The sequence below is a fragment of the Musca domestica genome, unplaced genomic scaffold (genome assembly GCF_030504385.1).
Source record: "Musca domestica strain aabys unplaced genomic scaffold, Musca_domestica.polishedcontigs.V.1.1 4, whole genome shotgun sequence".
Taxonomy (NCBI): Eukaryota; Metazoa; Arthropoda; class Insecta; order Diptera; family Muscidae; genus Musca; species Musca domestica.
In genome coordinates, this window is record NW_026712328.1 from 11,033,258 (window position 1) to 11,054,069 (window position 20,812).

Consider the following 20,812-nt stretch of genomic DNA (forward strand, 5'->3'; position numbering starts at 1 on the left):
ATCACTATAGATCGGCGGGCCTGGGGACCATGGCAAAAATTATTATAGATGTTCACCTACCGTTGGTGTTACATATTTTGAATAGCCTGATCTTATTTTTCAGCCATAGGCTATAATTTGAGTGTTAAAAACCTTTATGATAAAGAATGTCTAGAATAGCCCCATGTGAAAACTCAGCTCAATTTTCGGTGTTTTAAAGATCTTAGCAATATTTTCCATTAAAATGAGCTGTAATTTGGAATTTGTATTTCCAACGTTTAGAATACCGTGCTGCGTGTTATTTATTTTTGTCCACCTCATAATTGAGGGCAGAATGATTTCAGAATAGTCAAAGATATTTACTCTTTTACACCCATTACCGAAAGATGGCAATTAATTTTCTGGATGATGATGGTTTCTTCTCGAATTGCCAACATTTGCCGAAATTAGTATGAAAAAATATTGTTAAAATGTAGACTATACTTAAAATCGGGTTGTACTCCTATGACCCAAATCATGACCTGCAATGCAATCTAAGGTATCTTGAAAGTTTAGGAAAAAATTCTTTTCTTACTAAATTCCAATTTGCTTTATATTCGGTATTTCACTGATTGCAGACCCAATGAATTTATCATTTTGAGTTCTCTTTGGACGGATTATTGTCATGTGAAAGAAGTAAGTCCACGTTTTGAAATGAGCCCCATAACGCTTTGTCGGCCATTTTGGTTTGTTTAAATGTGTTCGCATTTACCAGCTTAAGCACGATTTAGGTCCTGGAGTTGAAAGCTATATGCCAATTTTAGGCATGAAAGATTGCCATTTAATATCGTATTGCATACCATCCGAAATTGTATGAATTCTTAAAATCCGTCAAACCGTTCATGATTTAAAAGCGTAGTAACTGACATGATTTTCTAATATATGGTGAAAATTATTCTTTATTTTTTTCATAAAAAAAACGATCGGATTCAATATCTCAAGCTAAATTGAAAAAAATCGTACATTATATAAAATTGACAAAAAAGAAAAGCAAATTGAAAAAAATAAAAAATCTTCAATTGGTTCGCTGATATTTTACAGCAAATGTTTAAAGGTCGTTACGAAGTTTGTCAATAGAATGTACTATTATTTTGAAATTCGATTCCATTAAAAAAATTTTCATTTTTCTTTCCCGATTCTAGAATTTTTGCAATGAGATGGCCTTTTTCGTGATTTTTTTTAGCGATTTTAAAAGAGTAATTAAAATATCTTTGTTCATAGCTTGTATCTATAAATAACAGTTTTGTCCGTTGTCGCTTTATACTCCCCGAAAAATCACGAAAAAAGAGATCTCATTGCAAAAATTCACAAATAGGAAAAAAACGGAAAAAATATTTCTATGGAATCGAATTTTATAATAATAGTACATTCTATCGACAAACTTCGCAAGGACCTTTAAACTTCGACTGTAAAAAATCATCGAACAAGGTGAAGATTTTTTTTCTTTTTTCAGTTTGCTTTTTTTATCAATTTTGTATAATTTACAATTTTTTTTAATTAGGCTTATCATATTGAATTCAGTAGATTTTTTGTAAACAAAATAAAGAATTATTTTCACAATATAAAAGAATGTTATGTTAGGTACTACGCTTATAATAAAGAACGGCTTGACGGATTTTGATTATTCATACAATTTTGGAACGTTATCCTGCCAAAAATCGCGGTAAAATATGCCAATAAAAATGTGAATGAAAAACAATCTCTTTGATGTGAGAACGAGAACTCAAAAATGCAATTCATTGGGCAATTCATTGGGTCAGTAAATATGGTAGAGTGAATTGAACATTTAGTAAAAAAGGATTTATATTCTTCCAGAAATTCTTCCTTAACTTTCATAATATTTTAAATCGCTTTTGCAGGTCATGATATATGACTTTCGGTTAAGTGTATAGCCCGATTTCGAGTATAGTTTACATTTTAACCATATTTTGAGTACTCATTTCAGCAAAGGTTGGTAATTTGAGAAGGAACAATCCTCGCAAAAAGTGATTACGTTTTGGTATAACCATCAATGATTTAATATTCGTAATTAATATTTAATATTCGTCTTTGAATTATACTATCATGAAAAATGACAAAAATAAGTAAATAAGTAAAGAGTAATTGTCTTTGACTATTCTGAAATCATTCTGCCCCTAATTATGAGGTGGACTAATTCCACACAGCACGGTATTCTAAACGTTGTAAATACAAATCCCAAACTACAGCTCATTTGAAGGGAAAATTTCGCTAAGCTCTTTACAATACCAAAAATTAAGTTTTAACATGGGATTATTATGGATGTTCTATATCATATAGGTTTTTAACACTCAATTAAAGCCTACGGCTGAATAATAAGATCAAGCTATTCAAACTATCTAAAAGCGACGGTGGGTGATTATCTTTTATAATTTTTGACATGAATGTTTTTATTTCTATTTAAAAATTACTATGGAGTTGTTTTACTTATAATAAAAATTGTCCGGCTCACATAAGTCTATGCTCTATTATGCTTTAGAAAATATGCACTAAAGACTAAAAGTACTGGCCGGCAACGCGGACGGGGCCAGCTAGTTTAATATAAATATTGATTCGACTAAATAGAAATAAATAACTATGGAAGGAGGGCAAAATAATTTCTGAATAGTCAAAGTTAATTACGCTTTTACACCCATTACCATAGCACCTCAAATTGCGCATTAGAGTCCCTAAAGAGTCTATGTTCTTGTTTATTGTAAAATTCAATGACGATTAAACAATACCCGTTGTTGTCCGCCAATCGGTAAACATCACTATAGATCGGCGGGCCTGGGGACTGTACCAAAATATTTACGTATGTTGACATTTTTCTGTAAGATGGTTCTCTACTCACAAAGTAGCCTAAATACAGCAAATAATGGCCAAATCAGTTGCCACAGTCACAGCTGAAATCAGGGATACATTTATATAAGGGTTATACCAAAACGTGGCCCAACCAATATTTTCTTGGGGGTTACGAATTCAATAGAAAACAAAATTTTCTTTTCTGGCCACCAATTAGATGTGAAAGTGGACTTGGGGATACTCCAATGTGGGGACTTTATTTAAATAAATTCCTATGTGGCAATTATCTATATGATTGTTCCCTACCCCAGGGTAGCATAAATACAATTTTTAGCCAAATCAATTAATGAATGTGGTCAAGACCAAAATGGGCTCTACTCTGAAAATTTCAAACTTTATGCGAAGAGGTTCTCTACCTCCTTAGAAACAAAGATGCCAAATAATGGCCAAAATATTTAAAAAAGTGACCAAAACACCAAAACTAGCTTAAATCATATGATGGTTATATAAATATGAAATCGAGTTGTACCCTTATCCGCGAGTTATGATCGATATCATGACCTGCAAAAGCGATTTAAGCTATTTTGAATGTTTGGGAAGAATTTCTGGAAGGATAGAAATCCTTTTCTTACTAAGAGTCCCATTCGCTCTACTATTTTCCACCCTTTATATTCGGTATTTTTCTGAATGTACATTGGGCGGATTATTGTGACAGGAAAGAAGTAGTTCCGCGCTTTGAAATGAGCCCCATTAGGCTTTTTCGGTAATTTTTGTTTGTTCAAATGTGTTCGCATCTTCCAGCTGAACCACGATGTCGGCCCTGGAGTTGAAAGGTAGATGTCAGTTAACATCGTATTTCCCACTTATTTCATTTTTTGGTGAAAATTTGTATATAGTGAAAAATTATTCTTTATTTTGTTCACAAAAAATTTATTGAATTCAATTAGATAATACAAATTGAAAAAAAAATTGACAAAAGAAGAATAACACATTGAAAAAATCTTCAACTTGTTCGCTGATTTTTTACAGCAAATGTTTAAAGATCCTTATATTATTTGTCAATAGAATGTACTTCTATTTTAAAATTCGATTCCATTAAATTATTTCGACATCATCTATTCCGTTTCGTCACCACATAATTCGGTACTACACTTCCATGTAACTTGCCATCAATTTCATTTCTCAAGAAATTAAGTCAATTGAATAAATTGGTATTAATATTTGAATTCAAAAATAAAATATAAAAAACACTACAAATGTTCATTAGAAAAAAGTAAGTCAAAATGGAAAAAAATTATGCAAAATAAATTACTATTGTACATTTCAATAATCAAAATGAAAATTTTAATATATCACATTTTTACGCGATTTTTTGGATATTATCCTTTTCGGAGAGAAGACAATTCCGAATTTGTATGAATCGTTAAAATTAGTCCAGCGGTTCTTAAGTTATAAGCGTAGTAACTGACACAACTTTCTTTTATATATAGATAGATATAGATTAAAGAGTACTGACAACGACAGTTCCTCAGCCCCAAATAAATACTTAGAAGGGGATGAAAAGTCAACAGTATCTCGTGCAATAATTTTCAAACCGATATCTCCTCTATATTGGGAAACATAAGAATTTTAGATAAATAAAAATTGTGGGCGCAAAAGTGGGCATGGTCTATATTTTTATACCCTCCACCATACTATGGAGGGTATATTAATTTTGTCATTCCGTTTGTAACTCCTCGAAATATTCATGTCAGACCCAACAAAGTATATATATTCTTGATCAGCGTAAAATTCTAAGACGATTTAACCATGTCCGTCTGTCTGTCTGTGTGTCTGTCTGTCTGTCTGTCCGTCTGTCTGTCTGTTGTAATCACGCTATCTTTCGAACAAATTGAGATAGAAGGCTAAAATTTTGCACACATGTATTTTTTACCAGTAGGCAGGTTAAGTTCGTAAATGGGCCATGTAGGTCCAAGTAATCATATAGCCCCCATATAACGGTACCTCCCGATATTCGGTATTTTGATGATTTTAGCGACATTATTCACCGAAATTATTTCAAATTTGGCATTTGAAGTTTGTAATGGATGCTACAGCCTAAGACAGAAAATTATCTGTGTAGGTCCACGTCTTCCTGTAGCCCCCATATAACGGTACCCCCCGATATTCGGTTTTTTGATGATTTTAGCGACATTGTTTACCGGAATCGTTTCAAATTTGGTATTTGAAGTTCGTAATGGATACTACATCCTAAATCAAAAAATGAGTCATGTAGGTCCACGTCTTCATATAGCCCCCATATAACGGTACCCCCCGATATTCGGTATTTTAATGATTTTAGCGACGTTATTTACAGGGATTGTTTCAAATTTCGTATGTGAAGTTCGTAATGGATACTTCAGCCCATGCCAGAAAATTGTCTGTGCAGGTCCACGTCTTCGTATAGCCCCCATATAACGGTACCCCCCATATTCGGTATTTTGATTTTAGCTACATTATAAACAGATTTTTCTTCAAGCTTCGCATTTAAATATTGTAATAATTTATGACAAAAGTTGCCTATGCAGGCCCACGTCGTCGTATAAGCATTCGGTATTTTTAAGATTTTAACAGAATTTTTAACGGGTTTTATTTTTTGGAAATTGCCAAATTTGTACCAAATGGTGGAGGGTATTAAAAGTTCGGCCCGGCCGAACTTACAGCTTTTTAACTTGTTTTTCTTTAAAAACCTAACTCGGGGTATGACGAAAGTTTTTACAAAAAATTATGCAAATCGATCCAGCCGTTTTCAACTGATTCCGTTACCAACAAACAACAATTGATTTTTATATATATAGACTAGCTGGCCCGGTCCGCGTTGCCGGCCCGTGATTTTATTCTTTAATGCTATTATATCATCCACCTTGGAAAGGAGGGTATATTAACTTTTCATTCCATTTGTAACATCACTAAATGTTCGTTAAATATGCATATATATATTCATAATCAACATAAAACTCTATGTCGATTTGTCCGTCTGTATGTCTGTTTGTTTAAATTACGATACAGCCCACATTATTTGACGTATAGCGTCAAAATTTAGCCGAAAAATTCTTATTGTGTATAGGATGGTTGGTATTGAAAATGATCTATCGGTTCACGTTTTGGTATAGTCCCCATATAACGGTATCTCTAGAAATTCGGTATTTTGATGATTTTTGCCACATTTCTCCTCGGATTTGTCTAACACATATAACGATACGTACCTATATTGGGTATGTTGATAATCCACACATTTACGCGTATAATTGTTTCAAATTTGGTATTTTAGAAGGTTTGATAGATGACAATCCTTGAAGTATAAAATTGTCCACAGATGTTCCCGTTTTGGTATGGCCCCATATAACGGCCTAATTCACTTTATGGTTTTTTGATAAGTTAACTGCATTATTCAAACAGTCTTACTGGTATATGAAGTTTAAAGTGAAACACGCTTGAATTTAGATACTTTTATATTAAAAAATTATTACTGTTATCCATCTGAGGGTAAGATGGATGATAGTAATAATTCTGCCCGGCCGAACTTAATTTTTTTACTTGTTTTTAAAGTAATATGAATTATTTGTCATTGAAATTGCGCGTTGGAGACCCCATAATTTCCATATCTTTTATCATAGTATAATTCAAAGATTAAACAAATGTCCCGTTCCTTAAATCATATGATATACAAAACGTGATCAGTTTTTGCGTAGATGGTTTCTTCCCAAATTACCAACATTTGCCGAAATTAGTATGAAAATATGGTTAAAATGTATGATATACTTGAAATCAGGTGGTATCCTTATCCGGGGATTATGGCCCATATCATGAACTGAAAAAGTGATTTAAGGTATCGTGAAAGTTTAGGAAGAATTTCTGAATGAATAGAAATCCTTTTCCCTTTATATTCGGTATTTCACTAATTGCAGTCCCAATGAATTTTGCATATTGAGTTCTCATTGGACGGATTATTGTCATGTAATAGAAGTAGGTAGGTCCACGTGTTGAAATGGGGCTCATTTCGACAACGTTTTGTCGGTTATTTTTGCTTATTTAAATGTGTTCGCATCTTCCAGCTGAAGCACGATGTCGATCCTGAAGTTGAAAGCTAAATGCCAATTTCAGACATGAAAGATCGCCATTTAACATCTTATTGCGTACTATTTCATTTTTGATATCATTCATTCAGAATTCAAAACAATAAAAAATGTACAATTCTATATAGTTTTTAAATTGAAAAAATTTCACGCCAAAAGGATTTTTTCTTTTATATTTTTATTGTCATATTTTACGCAATTTGTTTTGCAAGATTCCATTCCGAAGTTGTATCAATTGTGAAAATTTTGGTTTCACCACGTTAAATTATTTTGACAACATCTATTCAGTTCCGCCACTCCATAATTTTCGTCGCTTTCTACTACCCAAAAAGACTACAAATCATATTAGAATTCAAAAAAAAAAAAAAAAAAAACACTACAAATGTACATTCCGAAATAGTAAGTCTAAATGGAAAAAAAATTATGCAAAATAAAACATTACTATTGTACACTTCAAAAGTCAAAATGAAAATTTTAAAATTTCACATTTTTACGCGATTTTTTTTTTTTTTGGATTTTATCCTTTTCTGCCAAGAGACAATTCCGAATTTGTCTAAATCGTTGAAATCAGATCAGCGGTTCTTGAGTTATAAGCGTAGTAACTAACACAACTTCCTTATATATATAGACAGATTAGAAGTATGCGTGGTCAGTTCCCTGGCGCCCAAATAAATTCCTAAGTTTGGAGGGAAAGTCAACAGTATCTCGTGTAATAATTTTCAAACCGATATCTTCATTATCTGTCAAATATAAAGATTTTAGATAAATCAAGATAGTGGGCGTAAAAGTAGGCGTGATCAATATTTTTTTTTCTTTAAAAACATAACTCGGAGTATTGCGATCCTTTGTACAAAAAATTATGCAAATCGGTCCAGCCGTTTTCAACTGATTCCGTTACCAACAAACAACAATTGATTTTTATATATATATAGATAACAAGTTGAAGATTTTTTTTCCAATTTGTTTATTAGTTACTATGCTTATAACTCAAGAACGTTTTGACAGATTTTCACAATTCCTACAACTTCGGAGTGGAATCTTGCAAAACAAATTGCGTAAAATATGACAATAAAAATATAAAAGAAAAAATCCTTTTGGCGTAAATTTTTTTCAATTTAAAAACTATATAGAATTGTACATTTTTTATTGTTTTGAATTCTGAATGAATAATATCAAAAATGAAATAGTACGCAATAAGATGTCAAATGGCGATGTTAAATGGCATGTCTGAAATTGGCATTTAGCTTTCAACTCCAGGATCTACATCGTGCTTCAGCTGGAAGATGCGAACACATTTAAATTAGCAAAAATAACCGACAAAACGTTATGGGGCTCATTTCAACACGTGGACCTACCTACTTCTATCACATGACAATAATCCGTCCAATGAGAACTCAATATGCAAAATTCATTGGGACTGCAATTAGTGAAATACCGAATATAAAGGGAAAAGGATTTCTATTCATTCAGAAATTCTTCCTAAACTTTCACGATACCTTAAATCACTTTTTCAGTTCATGATATGGGAAATAACCGCCGCATATACTTCAAGGATTGTCATCTATCAAACCTTCTAAAATGCCAAATTTGAAACAATTATACGCGTAAATGTGTGGATTATCAACATACCCAATATAGGTAGGTATCGTTATATGCGTTAGACAAATCCGAGGAGAAATGTGGCAAAAATCATCAAAATACCGAATTTCGAGAGATACCGTTTTATGAGGACTATACCAAAACGTGAACCGATAGATCATTTTCAATACCAACCATCCTATACACAATAAAAATTTTGCGGCTAAATTTTGACGCTATACGTCAAATATTGTGGGCTGTATCGTAATTTAAACAAACAGACATACAGACGGACAAATCGACTTAGAGTTTTATGCTGATTATGAATATATATACGCATATTTAACGAACATTTAGTGATGTTACAAATGGAATGAAAAGTTAATATACCCTCCTTTCCAATGTGGATGTTACAATATCGTTAAAGACTAAAATTACGGGCCGGCAACGCGGACCGGTCCAGCTAGTGTTCATATAAAATTTAAATTTTTGGGAGGTACCTCCGGTTCTGATTCCAAGTGGAATTTCAAAAATGTATATAGCCTATGTTAGTTTCAGGCGATGTTGTAGTATACATGGAAATCTGTTCAGCGGTTTTCAAGTTCATAAATTACAAAGAAACATACAAACATTTTCCTCTTTTATAGATATAGATTATATTCAGATTTCCATGTATATATATATATATATATATATATATATATATATATATATATATATATATATATATATCTATATATATAAAATCAATTGTTGTTTGTTGGTAACGGAATCAGTTGAAAAAGGCTGGACCGATTTGCATAATTTTTTGTACAAAGGTTCGCAATACTCCGAGTTATGTTTTTAAAGAAAAAAAATATTGATCACGCCTACTTTTACGCCCACTATCTTGATTTATCTAAAATCTTTATATTTGCCAGATAATGAAGATATCGGTTTGAAAATTATTACACGAGATACTGTTGACTTTCCCTCCAAACTTAGGAATTTATTTGGGCGCCAGGGAACTGACCACGCATACTTCTAATCTGTCTATATATATAAGGAAGTTGTGTTAGTTACTACTAGTTACTACGCTTATAACTCAAGAACCGCTGATCTGATTTCAACGATTTACACAAATTCGGAATTGTCTCTTGGCAGAAGAGGATAAAATCCAAAAAAAAAAATCGCGTAAAAATGTGAAATTTTAAAATTTTCATTTTGACTTTTGAAGTGTACAATAGTAATGTTTTATTTTGCATGATTTTTTTCCATTTAGACTTACTATTTCGGAATGTACATTTGTAGTATTTTTTTTTTTTGAATTCTTATATGATTTGTAGTCTTTTTGGGTAGTAGAAAGCGACGAAAATTATGGAGTGGCGGAACTGAATAGATGATGTCAAAATAATTTAATGTGGTGAAACCAAAATTTGCACAATTCATACAACTTCGGAATAGAATCTTGCAAAACAAATTGCGTAAAATATGACAATAAAAATATAAAAGAAAAAATCCTTTGGGCGTGAAATTTTTTCAATTTAAAAACTATGTAGAATTGTACATTTTTTATTGTTTTGAATTCTGAATGAATAATATCAAAAATGAAATAGTACGCAATAAGATGTTAAATGGCGATCTTTCATGTCTGAAATTGGCATTTAGCTTTCAACTTCAGGATCTACATCGTGCTTCAGCTGGAAGATGCGAACACATTTAAATAAGCAAAAATAACCGACAAAACGTTGTCGAAATGAGCCCCATTTCAACACGTGGACCTACCTACTTCTATTACATGACAATAATCCGTCCAATGAGAACTCAATATGCAAAATTCATTGGGACTGCAATTAGTGAAATACCGAATATAAAGGGAAAAGGATTTCTATTCATTCAGAAATTCTTCCTAAACTTTCACGATACCTTAAATCACTTTTTCAGTTCATGATATGGGCCATAACCCCCGGATAAGGATACAACCCGATTTCAAGTATATCTTACATTTTAACCATATTTTCATACTAATTTCGGCAAATGTTGCTAATTTGGGAAGAAACCATCTATGCAAAAACTGATCACGTTTTGTATATCATATGATTTAAGGAACGGGACATTTGTTTAATCTTTGAATTATACTATGATAAAAGATATGGAAATTATGGGGTCTCCAACGCGCAATTTCAATGACAAATAATTCATATTACTTTAAAAACAAGTAAAAAAATTAAGTTCGGCCGGGCAGAATTATTACTATCATCCATCTTATAGATACGTCTATACGACGTGGACCTATATTGGCATTGTTGTCATAAGCCATTACCATATTCAAATTCGAAACTTGAAATAAACGGTGAATAATGTAGCTAAAATCATCAAAATCTGTATATAGGGAGGTACCGTTAAATCACAGCTATACGAAGACATGGACTTGCACAGACAATTTTCTGTTACAGACTACAGCATCCATTATGAACTTCAAATACGACATCTCAAACAATTTCAGTGAGTATTGTACCTAAAATCGCCAAAATACCGAATATTGGGGGTACAGTTATATGGGGCCTATACGAAGACGTGAACCTGCACAGACAATTTTCTGTCACAGGCTGTAATGTCTCTAATGTCTCTAAAATCATCAAATTACCCAATATTGGGAGGTACCGTTATATGGGGCTATCCGAAGACTTGGACCTACATGGCTCATTTTCAGTCTTAGTATGTAGTATCCATTACGAACTTAAAATACCAAATTTGAAACAATTCCTGTAAATAATGTCGCTAAAATTAACAAAATACCGAATATGGGAAGGTACCATTATATGGGGCTATACGAAGACGTGAACCTACATGGCCCATTTTCTATCTTAAGCCGTAGTATCTATTACGAACTGTAAATATTAATTTAACCAACTTCATTTCGTTCGGAAGCTAGAGTGATTACAACAGACGGACGGACATTGATAAATCGACATAGCATTTTATGCTGATCAAGAATATATATACTTTTGGGGTCTAAAATGTATATTTCGAGGTGTTTCAAACGGAATGACAAACTTAATATACAATCCATACTATGGATGAGGGTATATAAATAAAGAATTGCAGATAATATAACTATAATTAATGTTTTTGTTCTGTGTTTTTGTAAATGGCAAGTACCAGTGATATTGTTAAATCGATTTCAATTATTGTTAAACACAAATTACATACCTGAGAGATTACCTAAGTACTGGAAAAGCTATAGATGTATATGAAGAGATATTTGCCAAAAAATTATTTATTTTTAAAGAATAAGTATAATTTGTACTTTTAAAGCTGGAAATTTTCCAAGGGTACTTTATATATATATATATAATATTGTCATTGCTTACAGTTTGGCTACAGGTTGGATCGCTGGAAGAATAAATGCAGATAACTTTAAACTTTTACAAGAAACATTTCCCCTAATGTCAACGTTAAAAGCCGTCATTATTGGAATAAGCGGAACAGAGTGCACTGATTATTATAAACTTCCTAATGGATGTTAATATTACTTCGTGATTTTATTGCAAAACTGGAACCAATGCAAATCATGCCCATTTGCTGAGAAATGTATGAATGAAATAAAGAATTGCAGACAATATAATTATAAGTAATGTTTCTGTTCTGTGTTTTTGTAATTGGCAAGTACCACTTAGTTCGTAAGCGATATTGTTAAATCGATTTCAATTATTATTAAACACAAATTATATACCTGGGATAGTACGTAAGTACTTTCAAAGATATGGATGTATATGAAGAGATATTTGCCAAAAAATTATTTATTTTAAAAGAATAATCATAATTTGTACTTTTAAAGCTGGAAATTTTCCACGGGTACTTTTTTAGCTTAATTTATTCAAAACAATTAATTGATTGCTTAAGTCTGAAGCATTTCCCAATTGGCTTAACCGCATATTACCCTCTATTGCAGAAAGAGAGAGAGTGTGTGTACAAAATTTTTTATATATATATATATATATATATATATATATTTCTTTTACAAGAAACATTTCCCCTAATTTCAACGTTAAAAGCCGTCCTTATCAGAATAAGCGTCCTTATCTGTAACAGAAAATTGTCTGTGCAAGTCCAGGTCTTCGTATAGCTCTGATTTAACGGTACCTCCCTATGTACAGATTTTGATGATTTTAGCTACATTATTCACCGTTTATTTCAAGTTTCGAATTTGAATATGGTAATGGCTTATGACAACAATGCCAATATAGGTCCACGTCGTATTTGTTGTTAAGATTTTTTTTCTTTTTAAATATAAGTAGATTTATACATATATATATATATATATATATATATATATCTATATATATATATATATATATATATAGAGATATATATGTATATATATATATAATATGTATATATATATATACATATATATCTCTATATATATATATATATATGGAAATTTTCAGGAAAATCTATTCAGCGGTTTTCGAGTCCATAAATTACAAACAAACATACAAACATTTTCCTCTTTTATATATAATATATATATATATATATATATATATATATATAGATATATATATATATATATATATATATATATATATATATATATATATATATTATATATATATATATATATATATATATATATATATATATATATATATATATATATATATATATATTATATATATATATATATATATATATATAAAAGAGGAAAATGTTTGTATGTTGTTTGTAATTTATGGACTCGAAAACCGCTGAATAGATTTTCCTGAAAATTTCCATATATACAGCAACATTGCCTGAAAGTAACATAGGCTATATACATTTTTTAATTTCCACTTGAAACTGGAGATATAGCATCAGAATCGGAGGTACCTCCCAAAAATTTAGATTTTATATGCACATATATATTGATTGGTTGAAGATACAGTCTCCAAATTTGGAATACGTAATTTGGAACAAAAATGAGTTTGCCAAATTATATTGTGATCGGTTCAGATTTGGATATAGCTCCCATATACATTTTCGACCGATTTCGTTCATTTCACAATATGAATGTTCGATTCCAATGAAATTTGGAATGTGTGACGGGATTTAGTCCGAAAATATATTTGTCAAATTATATTGAAATCGGTTTAGATTTGGATATAGCTCCCATATATATTTTCGGACGATTTCAAGCATTTGATGCACCAAACACGCTATGTATCCCCAATTTCAATGAAATTTGAAACGTGTGATAGTTTTTATCTAAAAAATTGATTTCCCAAATTATATTGAAATCGGTTCAGATTTGGATATAGCTCCCACATACATTTTCGGCCGATTTCATGTATTTGGTGGACCAAACACGACATGTATTTCCAATTGTAATGAAATTTAAAATAAGTAACGGAATTGGGAGCCAAAATGAATTTGTCAAATTAAATTGAAATCGGTTCAGATTTGGATATAGCTCCCATATATATTTTCGACCGATTTCATGCATTTGATGCACCAAAGACGCTATGTATCTCTAATTTCAATGAAATTTGGAATGTGTAGCGGAAATTAAAACAAATATACATTTGTCAAATTATATTAAAATCGGTTCAGATTTGGATATAGCTCTCATATATATTTTCCGCCGATTTCACATATTTGATGCACAAAACACGATACGTATTTCCGATTCCAACGAAATTCGGCATGAGTGGCTAAATTTGGTACAAAAATAAATTTGACAAATTATATTCAAATACGCTCAGATGTGATTATAGCTCCCAAATATATACTCAGCCGATTTCACATATTTGATGCACCCAAAGCGAGAGAGACAAAATCTGGCACCAGCAAAAATTGCCAAATTATATTGAAATCAGTCGAGGTTTGGATACAGCTAACATACATATTTCGGCCGTTTTCATACATATTATGCACCAAACACGATATATATGACCGATTCCAATGAAATTCAGAATGTGTGGCGGAATTTGGTTATAATAATAAATGTGATAAATTAATTGGAAATTAGTTAAGATTTGGATATAGCTCCCATATATATATTCTCGGCCGATTTCACATATTTGACGCACCAATTTCAATGAATTATGAAAGGTGTGGCGGAGTTTGGTGTAAAAGTAATTTTTTTAAAATTATATTTAAATCGGATTGGGATATGATTTTAATAAGAACCATTGACCTACAACGCCTTAGGCTAACACTAAAAAACAACACAACAATTTGTTTGAAATACGCTTATTACGGCGAAGTATGTTGCTATCTCGAATTCACTAATATCAATAGAAATGCCACTCTACTTAAAAAAATTGCAGCTTCCTGCACGCTTGGTATTTGCTATGAAATAAATAAATCCAAAGGACAAACCCTTCGTGTATGCATGCCATGTTACTGCTTTTGTAATGATTTTGTTTATTAACGCATTAAATTAGTGCAATATTTTTTTTTAATTTTAAATTTGTTATATATATATATATATATATATATATATATATATATATATATATATATATATATATATATATATATACTAGCTGAACCCTTTTGATTTTATATGCATTAAAAATTTTATTTACGAATATATGTTGGATAAAGAAAAACAAATTTAAAAATTAAAAAAAAAATATTGCACTAATTTAATGCGTTAATAAACAAAATCATTACAAAAGCAGTAACATGGCATGCATACACGAAGGGTTTGTCCTTTGGATTTATTTATTTCATAGCAAATACCAAGCGTGCAGGAAACTGCAATTTTTTAAGTAGAGTGGCATTTCTATTGATATTAGTGAATTCGAGATAGCAACATACTTCGCCGTAATAAGCGTATTTCAAACAAATTGTTGTGTTGTTTTTTAGTGTTAGCCTAAGGCGTTGTAGGTCAATGGTTCTTATTAAAATCATATCCCAATCCGATTTAAATATAATTTTAAAAAAATTACTTTTACACCAAACTCCGCCACACCTTTCATAATTCATTGAAATTGGTGCGTCAAATATGTGAAATCGGCCGAGAATATATATATGGGAGCTATATCCAAATCTTAACTAATTTCCAATTAATTTATCACATTTATTATTATAACCAAATTCCGCCACACATTCTGAATTTCATTGGAATCGGTCATATATATCGTGTTTGGTGCATAATATGTATGAAAACGGCCGAAATATGTATGTTAGCTGTATCCAAACCTCGACTGATTTCAATATAATTTGGCAATTTTTGCTGGTGCCAGATTTTGTCTCTCTCGCTTTGGGTGCATCAAATATGTGAAATCGGCTGAGTATATATTTGGGAGCTATAATCACATCTGAGCGTATTTGAATATAATTTGTCAAATTTATTTTTGTACCAAATTTAGCCACTCATGTCAAATTTCGTTGGAATCGGAAATACGTATCGTGTTTTGTGCATCAAATATGTGAAATCGGCGGAAAATATATATGAGAGCTATATCCAAATCTGAACCGATTTTAATATAATTTGACAAATGTATATTTGTTTTAATTTCCGCTACACATTCCAAATTTCATTGAAATTAGAGATACATAGCGTCTTTGGTGCATCAAATGCATGAAATCGGTCGAAAATATATATGGGAGCTATATCCAAATCTGAACCGATTTCAATTTAATTTGACAAATTCATTTTGGCTCCCAATTCCGTTACTTATTTTAAATTTCATTACAATTGGAAATACATGTCGTGTTTGGTCCACCAAATACATGAAATCGGCCGAAAATGTATGTGGGAGCTATATCCAAATCTGAACCGATTTCAATATAATTTGGGAAATCAATTTTTTAGATAAAAACTATCACACGTTTCAAATTTCATTGAAATTGGGGATACATAGCGTGTTTGGTGCATCAAATGCTTGAAATCGTCCGAAAATATATATGGGAGCTATATCCAAATCTAAACCGATTTCAATATAATTTGACAAATATATTTTCGGACTAAATCCCGTCACACATTCCAAATTTCATTGGAATCGAACATTCATATTGTGAAATGAACGAAATCGGTCGAAAATGTATATGGGAGCTATATCCAAATCTGAACCGATCACAATATAATTTGGCAAACTCATTTTTGTTCCAAATTACGTATTCCAAATTTGGAGACTGTATCTTCAACCAATCAATATATATGTGCATATAAAATCTAAATTTTTGGGAGGTACCTCCGATTCTGATGCTATATCTCCAGTTTCAAGTGGAAATTAAAAAATGTATATAGCCTATGTTACTTTCAGGCAATGTTGCTGTATATATGGAAATTTTCAGGAAAATCTATTCAGCGGTTTTCGAGTCCATAAATTACAAACAAACATACAAACATTTTCCTCTTTTATATATATATATATATATATATATATATATATATATATATATATAAAAGAGGAAAATGTTTGTATGTTTGTTTGTAATTTATGGACTCGAAAACCGCTGAATAGATTTTCCTGAAAATTTCCATATATATATATATATAGAGATATATATGTATATATATATACATATTATATATATATATACATATATCTCTCTCTATATATATATATATATATATATATATATATATATATATATATATATATATATATAATATATATGTATATATATATATATATATATATATATATATATATATATATATATATATGTATATATATATATATATATATATATATATATATATATATATATATATATATATATATATATATTCTTTTACAAGAAACATTTCCCCTAATTTCAACGTTAAAAGCCGTCCTTATCAGAATAAGCGTCCTTATCTGTAACAGAAAATTGTCTGTGCAAGTCCAGGTCTTCGTATAGCTCTGATTTAACGGTACCTCCCTATGTACAGATTTTGATGACTTTAGCTACATTATTCACCGTTTATTTCAAGTTTCGAATTTGAATATGGTAATGGCTTATGACAACAATGCCAATATAGGTCCACGTCGTATTTGTTGTTAAGATTTTTTTTCTTTTTAAATATAAGTAGATTTTATATGTTTTCTAATACGACGTCATTCGGAGGTTATTATTTTCTTTTTCAACAATTTTTACAAATTTAAATAATTTTTCATTCAACATTTTCAATTCCAAAATTGGTTTGACAGTTCATTGTCCCAGCAGCTGCGTCGATGCGTCTGCCTATATTCTTCTACCATACTGGAAGTATGCACTCAAAAGTATGTACAAAAAATTTTGTACACACACTCTCTCTCTTTCTGCAATAGAGGGTAATATGCGGTTAAGCCAATTGGGAAATGCTTCAGACTTAAGCAATCAATTAATTGTTTTGAATAAATTAAGCTAAAAAGTACCCGTGGAAAATTTCCAGCTTTAAAAGTACAAATTATGATTATTCTTTTAAAATAAATAATTTTTTGGCAAATATCTCTTCATATACATCCATATCTTTGCCAGTACTTACGTACTATCCCAGGTATATAATTTGTGTTTAATAATAATTGAAATCGATTTAACAATATCGCTTACGAACTAAGTGGTACTTGCCAATTACAAAAACACAGAACAGAAACATTACTTATTATTATATTGTCTGCAATTCTTTATTTCATTCATACATTTCTCAGCAAATGGGCATGATTTGCATTGGTTCCAGTTTTGCAATAAAATCACGAAGTAATATTAACATCCATTAGGAAGTTTATAATAATCAGTGCACTCTGTTCCGCTTATTCCAATAATGACGGCTTTTAACGTTGACATTAGGGGAAATGTTTCTTGTAAAAGTTTAAAGTTATCTGCATTTATTCTTCCAGCGATCCAACCTGTAGCCAAACTGTAAGCAATGACAAATATTATATATATATATATAAAGTACCCTTGGAAAATTTCCAGCTTTAAAAGTACAAATTATACTTATTCTTTAAAAATAAATAATTTTTTGGCAAATATCTCTTCATATACATCTATAGCTTTTCCAGTACTTAGGTAATCTCTCAGGTATGTAATTTGTGTTTAACAATAATTGAAATCGATTTAACAATATCACTGGTACTTGCCATTTACAAAAACACAGAACAAAAACATTAATTATAGTTATATTATCTGCAATTCTTTATTTATATACCCTCATCCATAGTATGGATTGTATATTAAGTTTGTCATTCCGTTTGAAACACCTCGAAATATACATTTTAGACCCCAAAAAGTATATATATTCTTGATCAGCATGTCGATTTATCAATGTCCGTCCGTCTGTTGTAATCACTCTAGCTTCCGAACGAAATGAAGTAGGTTAAATTAATATTTACAGTTCGTAATAGATACTACGGCTTAAGATAGAAAATGGGCCATGTAGGTTCACGTCTTCGTATAGCCCCATATAATGGTACCTTCCCATATTCGGTATTTTGTTAATTTTAGCGACATTATTTACAGGAATTGTTTCAAATTTGGTATTTTAAGTTCATAATGGATACTACATACTAAGACTGAAAATGAGCCATGTAGGTCCAAGTCTTCGGATAGCCCCATATAACGGTACCTCCCAATATTGGGTAATTTGATGATTTTAGAGACATTAGAGACATTACAGCCTGTGACAGAAAATTGTCTGTGCAGGTTCACGTCTTCGTATAGGCCCCATATAACTGTACCCCCAATATTCGGTATTTTGGCGATTTTAGGTACAATACTCACTGAAATTGTTTGAGATGTCGTATTTGAAGTTCATAATGGATGCTGTAGTCTGTAACAGAAAATTGTCTGTGCAAGTCCATGTCTTCGTATAGCTGTGATTTAACGGTACCTCCCTATGTACAGATTTTGATGATTTTAGCTACATTATTCACCGTTTATTTCAAGTTTCGAATTTGAATATGGTAATGGCTTATGACAACAATGCCAATATAGGTCCACGTCGTATAGACGTATCTATATATATATATATATATATATATATATATATATATATATATATATATATATATATATATATATATATATATATATATATATATATATATACATATATATATATATATATATATATATATATATATATATATATATATATATATATATATATACTAGCTGGCCCGGTCCGCGTTGCCGGCCCGTAATTTTATTCTTTAATGCTATTATATCATCCACCTTGGAAAGGAGGGTATATTAACTTTTCATTCCATTTGTAACATCACTAAATGTTCGTTAAATATGCATATATATATTCATAATCAGCATAAAACTCTATGTCGATTTGTCCGTCTGTATGTCTGTTTGTTTAAATTACGATACAGCCCACATTATTTGACGTATAGCGTCAAACTTTAGCCGAAGAATTTTTATTGTGTATAGGATGGTTGGTATTGAAAATGATCTATCGGTTCACGTTTTGGTATAGTCCCCCTATAACGGTATCTCTAGAAATTCGGTATTTTGATGATTTTTGCCACATTTCTCCTCGGAGTTGTCTAACACATATAACGATACGTATCTATATTGGGTATGTTGATAATCTGCTTTTGTAATGATTTTGTTTATTAACGCATTAAATTAGTGCAATATTTTTTTTTTAATTTTTAAATTTGTTTTTCTTTATCCAACATATATTCGTAAATAAAATTTTTAATGCATATAAAATCAAAAGGGTTCAGCTAGTATATATATATATATATAATTTCAACGTTAAAAGCCGCCCTTATCAGAATGACCGGAACAGATTGCACTGATTATTATAAACTTCGTAATGGATGTTAATATTACTTGAAATCAAGTTAAAAAGCAGTAAGTTCGCCGAACTTTGATTACCCTCCACCATTTGAACGATTTTTAAAATTTTCAAAAAATTGAATCCCTTCAAAATTCTGTTAAAATCTTAACAACATAGCCGTTATATTGGGGTCTATACGACGTGGACCTATTTTGGCATTGTTGTCTTAAACCATTACCATATTCAAATTCGAAACTTGAAATAAACGGTGAATAATGTAGCTAAAATCATCAAAATCTGTATATAGGGAGGTACCGTTAAATCACAGCTATACGAAGAAAATTGGACTTGCACAGACAATTTTCTGTTACAGACTACAGCATCCATTATGAACTTCAAATACGACATCTCAAACAATTTCAGTGAGTATTGTACCTAAAATCGCCAAAATACCGAATATTGGGAGGAACAGTTATATGGGGCCTATACGAAGACGTGAACTTGCACAGACAATTTTCTGTCACAGGCTGTAGTATTCATTATGAAATTTAAATACCAAATTTGAAATAGTTACGGTAAATAATGTCTCTAAAATCATCAAATTACCCAATATTGGGAGGTA

The 20,812-nt window shown here is 30.8% G+C and overlaps 1 protein-coding gene across 1 annotated transcript in view; it reads left to right on the plus strand.

Annotated features, from left to right (window-relative positions):
• The window catches only part of LOC131804147 (uncharacterized), a 164,076-nt gene extending 151,980 nt beyond the window's left edge, over positions 1–12,096 (plus strand). The window contains exon 8 of the mRNA XM_059126562.1: positions 11,869–12,096. Coding sequence (XP_058982545.1) covers positions 11,869–12,022 — 154 coding nt within the window. The 3' untranslated portion in view covers positions 12,023–12,096. The remainder of the gene's footprint in view (positions 1–11,868) is intronic.
• The last annotated feature ends 8,716 nt before the right edge of the window (positions 12,097–20,812 follow it).